Source organism: Hydra vulgaris, chromosome 04 (genome assembly GCF_038396675.1).
Source record: "Hydra vulgaris chromosome 04, alternate assembly HydraT2T_AEP".
In the NCBI taxonomy this organism is placed as follows: Eukaryota; Metazoa; Cnidaria; class Hydrozoa; order Anthoathecata; family Hydridae; genus Hydra; species Hydra vulgaris.
The window spans coordinates 8273447-8285000 of record NC_088923.1 but is presented as its reverse complement, the minus strand read 5'-3'; the positions used below and the strand labels follow the sequence as shown (position 1 = coordinate 8285000).

Below are 11554 nucleotides of genomic sequence, written 5' to 3'. Positions count from 1 at the left end.
TAAAGCTCTTAATTTTGAATGGTCTATTAATTCTCATCTAAATAATCTGATAAACGCGTCGATCTGATCAATAGATATGATTTTAATAGTTTTGACTTGGATTTTATTGGTTATTGAATCAGCTAAAGTGCTAAATGACTAAATCAAATATAAGTTTTGAACGGTTCTAATGCTGTTATTGTTTAATTATGTTATTGCTGTTTGTTTCTGAAATTTTTTTAGAAACATTAAATTATTTAGTAATATTATTGTATTATAAGTTTGGTTATAAATTATTGTTAATAGTTATATTTTAAATGTTAAGAATAAAACCTGCATGATGCTGAATATGCTATCAATAAATGTTTACCGTAAATTTAAATTATTTTATTGTATTTATTTGTATCTATTAATTTATGTTTTAGATTTGGGCCCCGTTGAACGAGAACGTAGTAGAACTTTGCCAAAGAATTATTCGAGAGATGTAAATAACAACAATAGCTTAAATCGTTCTTCCGGAAGTTTATCACAAAAGGTTATCATTATGGGATTTAGTATGTGTAATAATGTGAGAAGAAGCAGACTTTCCAAGTCTCCTTCTGACATTTCTAACATTATTAAATTTTTTACTTTTAAATTCCTAGCAATATTTTAATTAAAATTATTTCCTGATAATGTATTGATTTTAAGTTTTAAAAAATTAAATTAGGGACCACCAAATAAAGCCCCAGACTGGTACAAACAGATGTATAAAGAAATTAACACTAGCATTGAAGGTAAAAAATTATAAGTAATATTTATTAGGTAAATTATTTTTTTTTATTAAGTAAAAATTAGTATAAAATATATATATATATATATATATATATATATATATATATATATATATATATATATATAATAGTATAATTTTATAATAATTTTAATATTAATTTTAATAGACGGACTTAAGTTATAAAGTTATTATAATTGATATTTTGATAATTAAAATGATATAAAATATTAATTATAATAGCATATGATTTAATTATATTTATAAATGATTAATAAAAATAATTATAAATAAAAAGTAATATATATTAAGCATAATATAAATAATATTAATGTAAATTATGATATGTTAAGAAATTAACACTAGCTCTGAAGATAATGCTGGTTAATTTGATTGTAAAGCTTTTTCTTTAACTATAAAAGTGTTTATTTTTGTTTATATTTTGCATATTACACCTTTGAATATTTATTTTGATAGTAAACTTTTGTTTAATACTTTAAAAGGTGAATCACATTTATATAAATTACTAACTTCGGATGCTAAAAGTGGCGTTTTTCGGCAGTATGATGGAGCATCTTCTGTTGGAGCTCGCAGTCCTCGAAGTAGTTCTCCAGAAGATATGTATAGATCATCAACAGTCAGTACAGCAGATGTTCCAAGAAGGTTAGGAGGTGGCAGGTATTTTCATTTTTTATTGATATTTTTTATTAACATAATTTAAATAAAAAAATCAGTAAAATTTTAAAGTAAAATATATATAATAAATATATATATATATATATATATATATATATATATATATATATATATATATATATATATATATATATATATATCATTATTATATTATTATTATAAATATCAATAAATACAAATTTCTCTTGAGACTAAATTTATTTTTTAAAAGAAGTTTTCCCTGGATTGTTGTGACCTGCATCTTCAGCTTAAAAGTTTTTTGTTTGTTTTTGCTTTTGGCGCACTTACATCAGAAAAAGATGAAACCATCCCATTGACATAAAATAGAACTGCCGTTTTAAAAATAAGGTATAAACAAAAAACTGAAGATGCTGGTCACAACAGTCCTGCGAAAATTTTCTTTCAAAAATAAATTTAGTATCGAAAGAAATTCGTATTTATTGATGTTTATAAAATAATAATTTACATACTCTTATACATGTCTACATTCAATATATATATATATATATATATAAATATATATATATATATATATATATATATATATATATATATATATATATATATATATATATATATATATATATATATATATATATATATATATATAAAGAGGCTTTGTTAAAAAAGTGTTACGCTGTTCGCATTTTACGTAACAAATGGTAATTTTACCTATGCGCTAAGACACTTACGTTACGCCAAAACTTTTTTTAATTGAAATATTCAAATAGTCTTTTGAAATAGTACATGCTGAAAACATTAAGCAGTAATTATTGTAAGAAACATTTTCACCATGAAATGATTTTTTTTTAAATTAAAAACCAGATAGTTAAATAAATTTTTTTTATTTTCTGTTTTTAAAAATTTTTTTGATTTAGATTTATTCTATTACATTTAAATTAAAACTTATTATTAAGTATTATTAAATTTAAATTTATTTTGTTTAATTTAATTTAAATTTAAAAAAAAAATTGAAAATGCTCTGTTTTACAATTTTTTTATTTATTTTTAAAATTTTCAAACTATGTTAAAGGCAAGAAAGTTCTTTTTATCAAATTTAATTCAAGTTACTTTTTTATGTTCAAATATTTTGTTTATTTATTTATAGTTTCAAATCAATAAATTTTTTTTATCAAGTTACAAAAGTGCTTAATGCATATAACGGTATATAAATGCATTGTCGAATAAACAATAGTTATAACCATAATTATAAACCATAATTATAAATCATAATAAATATACCAGAAAAACCATTATCGCTTGGTGATAAGACTGAATTTGTCTTCTTCTTGCCCCTTCTTGCCTTTTTACCATGTATTTGCATTTTTTTAATAACTAATTTTGTAAATTTTTTTTTGTGGTGAAATACATAATAGCAATAATAAGCTGAAGCGAAAATTGTTTTTGAATTTACCAAAAGATGAAATTTTTAATTTTCGTATTGCTTTTTAACGAAAGTTTTTTTCATTATCATTAACTTTTTAGATCATCGAATGAATGTTGGATAGAAATGATTATAACTAGTTTGAATAGAAGGCAAAAATTTTGTTAAAACCAAAATGATAAAAGGAAAAATTGTTGATAGTTTTTTTGTTTTTTTTTGTGACTGTTAAGAAAGTCACCCATTAACAATTGCCCCTCATTTAAAGAAAAACAAACTATATTGCGAGAAAGCAAACATAAGACAATAATCTTGTGTTATAAATGTTTTAAGAAATAAACAGGAAGTATAAGTTGTTTAAAACAAGATTTTTTTTTTTTCTAAACATTTAAATTTCATTGATAATTTTCTTTTATAACAATGTTTTTAATTTAATGACTTTAAATGATTTTTGATGTGATTGCAAATTAAATTTAATTACAATGCGGTACTTTAAAATATGCAAATGATGTAATTTTTTTATTTTTTTATTTTTTTTTTAAATAATTCACCTCCCCAAGGCCGAGAAGGCCACTACAGATGAAGAGGCTACTTGTGGTTAAGACGCCCTCTCTCAACTCTTTAACTCCGAAACACGAACCTTGACGAACAAGGCCGCTGCACGGAGAATCAAGTTGAGCGCGGTACTACCAGGGACATGGCGGGAATCGAACTCAGAACATCTCGCTCATGAAGCGAGCGCTCTACCACTACACCACTACCGCATTATTTAATTTTTAACAGTATATGTATTATGAGTAAAGTTACATTTATTTGCGGTACACTTTTCCACAACACTGTTGCTCAACATAATTTCAGAACAAGACCTATATATATGTGTATGTTAGGGTTATGACTTTTTTTCAACCCCATGCTCCTGTACTGTAGTTTGATAAACTTTTACCTAAAAAGCACAAAATAAACTATTATTTGCATATCTCTTAAAAAAAGTTCACCCTGCCATTGAAAGATTGATTTTGGCATAAAATCGATTTTTCAATGGCGGGGTGAAATTTTTTCAAAAGATATGCAAATAATAGTTCATTTCATGCTTTTTAGGTAAAAGTTCATCAAACTACAGTACAGCAGCATGAGGTTGAAAAAAAGTCATAACCCTAATATATATATATATATATATATATATATATATATATTATATTATGTATATATATATATATATATATATATATATATATATATATATATATATATATATATATATACATATATATATATATATACATACAGTGTTTGAAGTAGAGAAAAAAGAAGAAATGGGATGGTATTTGGCAAATTAAAAATACCATCCGCCTAATCATTGTTATATATAGAGATTTATAAAAAAGTGGCGGGATGGTTTATACTTTATAAAAAGGTGATGGGATGAAATCCTGCCTCACTTTGAGCACTATATATATATATATATATATATATATATATATATATATATATATATATATATATATATATATATATATATATATATATATATATATAAATATATATATATATGCATATGTATATATGTATATATATATATATGCATATGTATATTAGGGGTATGACTAAAAAAAAAATTTAAGAATTTTTTATTCCCCATGTAACCATGAGTGGAGAAATTATATTTATAAACATAAAATATATTTTTTTTATGTAAATTGTCAAAAAAGATCACCCCTCAAGCTGAAAATAATTTTTCCTATCTTTTTAGTGAGTTATAAATTAGAAATATAATAAAGAACCCAATCTTACTCAATATACGACTGTGATCACAAACATCATAAATTCTACAGATTTCTTTACGAGATAACTGAAACTTTTAATAACTGCAATTTTCGATTTGAACCCTGTTGGACCGCGCGGAAGTGCTTCAGCATTTTATAATTGGTTTTTTGTATATAACCGGAATTGTCTTCTTTAACTTTGTCAAACTGTTATCTTGTGTTTTGAACATTATGTCCAAAAATAGAGTTGCTTCAAACAAGAATAAGAAAGTTTGGGAATCAAAATTAGTAAGGTTTGAAAAAGCTTAAACTTCCAGAAAATGTACTACTGTTGTTAAAAGTATTAGTGAAATGAATAAGATGCCAACAGAACAGCGTATCATTGATCGATTTAAAAGTTTGTCATCAAATGTGAAAAGTAGAAAGGAGAGAATTGCAATTGTGGCTGAAGAAACTAAATTGCTATGGAGAAAGCTAAATATTCCTATTCAACAAGGGAAATCGGCAGCAGAAAGAAAAATAGAAAATGTATTGAAAAAACTTGACAAAGATAGTCGAAAACCCGGAACTCAAAATTTTACACGATTGTTTGACATAACCGATGCGAAAGGTGAATGGTTGTGTCAGGAAGATAAAGAATTTTATTGTCTTCAAAAGTCAACAAATGGAAGAGCTGGATATTGTACCACAATTAAAGATGCTGAAGGTATTCATCCAAGAAAATTAGTGTTGATAAGAAACAAATGTCCATCAGTCAAGGACAAGATTTTGTTGAATCAGCTAGTGAAGGAGAACCTTCAGAAAGTGAAGAGCAGTGTTCCAGCAGTGATATTGAAGCTGAATGTCCTTCATCATCATCTAAAAAACAAAAAACAAATTCAGCAGTAAATTTAGTGATTTCTGCTAAGATTAGTACCAAAAAAGCACATAAAGTCTGTAAAACTCTTTCAGAAAGTGGTATTTCTATTCATACTCCAATGCAAAGTGGTATCTACAAAGGTGTTATGAAAGAAGGAGAAAAGTTGAAAGCAAATTATATGGAAAACCTAAAAAATGAAAAGTGGTCTTTGCACTTTGATGGAAAACAAATAAAGAAAATGGAACATCAAGTAGTTGTTTTGAAAAATGAAAATAAAGAGGTTAGGCTTGCTGTTCTGGAAATGATGAATGGAAAAAGTGAAACAATATATAATGGGATAAAGCATGTGCTAGATGAGTATGAGCTGTGGCCAGCCATAAAAATGATTGTATCTGACACAACATCTACAAATACAGGATTAAGAAATGGTGTAGTTACACGGTTACAGAAACATTTTAAAACCATTGGACTAGAAAAGCCTGTTTTTATTGGATGCCAACACCATATTCTAGATACTCTTTTGAAACATGTCATGAATGATCTTTTTGAAGGATCGACAATGTCACCATATCTCCATTACCCTTTTGTGACAAGGTTGCAGCAAGATTACGAAAACTTGAAGCTATTGTTTAGTAATATTGGAAATCCTTTGACGAAAGTGAAGCGAACTCGCTGGAGAGATGACATGGATTTCCTGAATCACTTAATAGCATGTTATAGAAAATTTAAAAGCGCAGGTAACTTTCCAAAAGTTAATTTCAAATCACTTCCTGCTATAAGCAATGCAAGGTGGAATTCGAGAGCCATTTTTATTCTACTTGCTTACATTTTAGTACCAGAATACCAAGAATCAGAATCAGCTCAAGCAGCATGTGACTTCATCTGTGGTTCATGGGATGATATATGGTTTAGGGGTCACTACTTCAATCCTGCAGACTTTGTTAATCTATTAGAAGCATGCAATGAGCATCCTAAAGCATTGAAATCATTGAAAAGGTTTTGGTCCACTGAGCCAACACCAATACCAACACAACGTTCAAATATATGTGCAGAACGTGTTGTGAAAGTGATGCAAGACTTAATGCCATTATGCCATAGCATAGAAAAACTAAATATTAAATACTTATTGTCAAATACACAGTAGACAAATTTTAATTATACATGTTTATTGGTTTCTATAAAGTAGTGGAAGATGTGTTGCAAAACTACATTTTTAAAAAAAAATTTACAAATATTTTTTAATTGGGGGGTGAACTTTTTTGACATATAGTAAAAATGCTTGTTATTTTTCTGATTTTTGCACAAAATCTCCACTAAATTTAGTATGGGGATATAGGGTTGCAAAATTGTCATATCCCTAATGTATATATATATATGTATATATATATATATATATATATATATATATATATATATATATATATATATATATATATATATATATATATATATATATATATATATATATATATACATATATATATATATATATATATATATATATATATATATATATATATATATATATATATATATATATATATATATATATATATATATATATATATATATATATATATATATATATTGCAAATAATAACTCAATGAAAAATTCTGAAGAGAAAACAAATGGTATTACATGGTATTATGAAGTGAAGACACATGATAGAGTCTGAAGTGATGACACAAATGTGGTTAAAGATACATTCAATGAAGTTACAGTGCAGAGTTTATTGATGCAAGATGGAAGTCAATTTGAGCATGCTGAGCAGCAGATTGACAAAATTGAAGAAATTCCTGTAGAACAAACTCAACTAGATAATTCTTCTACATCATCATTATTACTCTGACAATGTATTGATGATATTGTTCATTCTATGTCCGCTGGTGGCATAGCACATAACAACAATTACCAACAGTCATTAACACTCAGCTAAGCCAGTATCTGGCAGAACCAGAAATAAATAGATACGCTGATCCACAACAGTGGTAGACTGACAACATGCAACGATTGCAAGCTGTGGCGACAGTAACTTGCATTTATTTGGGAGCCCCACCAACAAATTCACTGTCAGATCGTTTGTTCAGTGTTGCTGGGGAGGTCCTCAATGATCATCATAGTTCACTCCTGCCCCATAATGTTTACATATTTTTATGCCAATATTTCTAAAGTACAATTCAAAACTGACCAAAAACATTTTGAAAAAAATAGCTGAAACTGAAGTTACTTTACTTCACTTTCAAACTGAAAGTTTCAATTGTTTATCAACTATTTTGTTATGTTATGATGTTATGTGAAATTGAGTCCTTCTATTTTATAACAATAATTAAGTTTAACAGAAATCAGTTGTCACTTGGTATTGAAAATGGTCAACAATGTTGACCACTACCAATATCAAGTAGGGATGTACAGGATTTTGGCTCCTGTAACTTTGTTTTAAAATCTACCACTGGTTCCAGCCGGATTTGTCAGTAGAAATTTGGCTCCGGCTGGATTTGGAAAAATCAAATCCAGTTCAGCCCTAATATATACATATATATAAAGAGAGAGTGAGAGTGAGGTAGAGAGATTATTTTATTAGTGCTTTTTGCATTTTTGGTGCTTTTGTTAAAGTTATTTCTTAAATTTTAAAAACAGATTTATGATTTTTTGTTATAGATCAGCAGCAAATAACCAACATCGTAAATCTCTACCAAACATTCATGCAGCAAACTTCAATTTTATGGATCCATCCAAAACAAGTGCATCTACAACTGTGCAAATGAGAGTTCGTAAGTTTTTTATTAGTAATGATATTATTGTGTTAAAGTTTGTTTATGAATTGATCAATCTATTAATTTTAAATAACAATTACACAATGTTACAAACTTTTGCCCACTGTAAATTTTTTATTATTTATGATTATTTGTACTGCTAATTCCAAAAATTTCAAAAGAATTTCTGTATCATTGACCATTTTAAAGTTATAACATTTTTAACGCAAACCGGCAACTGAGCACCCCTAAATTGTCAGTGCCTCACAAAACATTTCATGGTGTGCTTCTCTTGCAGCCTAGGCTTGGATGAGGTAAGAAAAAGAGTGGGTTACAAGACAGATAATTATACTTATATTGTAGACAGAAAAATGTGTCATTGATAGGTAATTTAAGTATGAGGTTTACCGTTGACACGTTGTAAAACATAAAAAAAAGTTTAGCAAATTCGCATTTAAAGTTTGCACTCAAGACCAATATTAAATTTGCATTTAGAGTTTGCGCTCAAGACCAAAGTAGTTTTTTTTAAAACATCCTAAGCTACTCAAAATACATATCTAATATGCATTATATTTTTGTCAACTAGGTAAGTTCTTTTCATAATAGCTATTAGAGGATGTCAAAATTTTATGTATGTGGATATTATATTGGCAAAATGCAGATATTACCTAAGGTTGTGAAAGGTACAATATCTTGGATAGCATGCACAAACTATTTTGGTATGCCTCTGGGTTATCATTACAAACCATGGGTCCCTTATGTGATATGTGAAACCTGCCGAACTGTTCTAGCAGGATGGTTACAAGGTACAAATACAAATTACAAAGTAGACGAAAGGCAATGTCTTTTGTCATTTCCAGAGTATGGAGAGAACCAAAGAACCATCATGATGACTGTTACTTTTGTACAATTGATATTATGAAGTACACAAAAGAAAAATGGAGACAACCTTTTTGATATCCAGAAATACCATAATTTAAAGCACCTGTTCCATATGATGGCAGCCTACCACTACCACAACCACCGGAAAATGTAAGCATACTTCTTATCATACTCTCCAAAAGTCTTATATTTAATTTAATTAAACAAGTATTTACTATGCATTAATTTTTTAATGAAGTTTTAAATGTTACTGTTATTATTATCTATTTTAAAGTTGCTATATGTTGTTTTTTCATTTTTTTTAAAAAAGATGAAGCAAAACATAGAGAAAGCATTTTCTACCAATAGCGTCTTTTTAGTCTCACTTTTCAAATAAGAGTAAGCTAAATAATTTAATCATAGGTTTAGGTCTTTTAGGACCTCAACTTCTTTAAGATAGCTAAAAGCAGAGTCTTAAAACAGTGTTGCTCCACACAGAAAATGAGTATCCATCTTTGCGTCTTGCAGACTCAAAAAATAAAGACTATGATAATGTTAAAAAACTTCAAAATTATTCTGAATTTAAGTGATTGGTAATTCAAAGATGCTTGCTTTCTTGCTTGGCTTTCAAGGGGGATACTCAAAGTATTCATGTTTCCAATGCTTATAAGACAGATGATCATTACAAAAAGTTTTATTGGTCTCCATGAGTGGAACTACAGCTTGGATTGTTCAATGTTCTCAAGCAGCCTCCTGTAGATTCCAACAAAGTATTATTACCTCATATCAAAATAGAAATAGTAACAGTTTGTAAAAGCTTTGGATTTTGGAGGTGAAGCTTTACAAGAAATTTGTCTCATGTTTGCAATGCTTATTGAAAAATTCAAGAAACTAGGTTGTCATACTTTTTTGTTTTGTTTTGTTAATTCACCTCCTCAAGGCCGAGAAGGCAAGGAGGTTGCTTATTACAGACGAGGAGGCTACTTATTTGTCGTATAACCCTCTCTCAACTCTATAACTTCGAAACACGAACCTTGACGAACAATGCCGCTGCACGAAGAAACAAATTGAGCACGGTACTACCAGGGGCGTAATGGGGATAAAACTTGCACCCTCTCGCTTTAGAAGCAAGTGCTCTACCACTACACAACTACCGCATATATGGTCCATAAAGGTTCATATGTTGCTTTCACACCTATATTTCTTCCCTGAAAACATGGATGATATCAGTGAGGAGCATGGTGAGATATTTTATCAGGACATTTCAAAAATAAAAAGTGGATATCAAGGAAATTGAGATATTGCTATGATGGAAGATTATATATGGTCTCTAGTTAATAAGTATAAAAATATTCAGTCAAGAAAACTGCTCATCAATCTTGAGGAAAGAGAAATGTAAAGAATTGTATTGTAATTGTAAAATATTTCTAGTAAAGAATTGTTATATTTCTTTATGCAATGTAATTGTCCTTACAATGTTATAATAGATTGACACAACAAATAAAACATTTTTCTTTATATCAAAAAAAGAAGTTAAGCTTGAATAAAAAAATATCAATTTTACATCAAAATTAACGTGATTTTTTAATTCAGAGGGAAATAAATAAATATTACAAAATTTAAGTGGGCAAGACCTTTGTTGCATTGTGTTTTTGGTTATTATGTTAAAAATTAAATTATTTTTTGATAACTATTATTACTTAAAAGGATTCCATTATGTCAACTGCATTGTAATTTTTTTTTCTTTTGAAAAATATAGGAAGAAAAATTTTATTTATTTATTCTTACCAAACTGTAATAAAAGAATACATACTTGCCAAGTTTATATTAAAAATAAACTTTCTTTCAATCACAGACATGATTAAAACATTTTAAATATGCTTTTCAAAATTTTATTTACTTTTTTATTCAAAAAATGTTTAAGTCAGCTAAATTGCATCATTTTTAAACCTATTTTTGCATGTAATTATTTTTTGTAAATTAAAAATCGTAGTAAAATTTTTATATCTTTTAATATAAAACATAAGTCTCACATAAAACATAGAAATACATACAAAGGTTATAGAACAAGTTTCAAAAACAAAAAAAAGTAAATATAAAGTAATATAAAGTTATAAAATAGTTATTACTTTAGATTTCTTTTCCAAAAATGAATTTTTAGAATTTTTGCAAATTTACTGTTTTAAATAAACTTTGCAAATTATTGGTTTTACAGAATTTTGTAAAATTTTGGAAGTATTTCAAACCACTCACCCCCACTACTACTGTTTTGTTATTTAGAGAAGAGAACTTAGTCTTTACTCTAAAAATCAGAAAATGATTTTCTTCAATTTAATATTACTTGTTCTTTATATCATACAGTAATTTTTAATATATTATATACAGTTAAAGAAGTTTATAATGAAGTTTATAATGAGCTGCAATTTTTTTTCAATCGTGTCTTTTTTAATCTCTAAAAATTTATAGCAAGCAATATTAAAAACATTGTT

At 27.1% G+C, this 11554-nt stretch overlaps 1 protein-coding gene across 5 annotated transcripts in view; it reads left to right on the top strand.

Annotated features, from left to right (window-relative positions):
- LOC100199935 (sorbin and SH3 domain-containing protein 1 homolog) overlaps nucleotides 1–11554 on the top strand; it is a 56523-nt gene that overhangs the window by 32585 nt on the left and 12384 nt on the right. For all 5 annotated transcript variants that reach the window (XM_065795357.1, XM_065795358.1, XM_065795356.1 and 2 more), the window contains 4 exons: nucleotides 405–514; nucleotides 689–755; nucleotides 1255–1429; nucleotides 8110–8222. In XM_065795357.1, the coding sequence (XP_065651429.1) occupies nucleotides 405–514; nucleotides 689–755; nucleotides 1255–1429; nucleotides 8110–8222 (465 nt within the window). The remainder of the gene's footprint in view (nucleotides 1–404; nucleotides 515–688; nucleotides 756–1254; nucleotides 1430–8109; nucleotides 8223–11554) is intronic.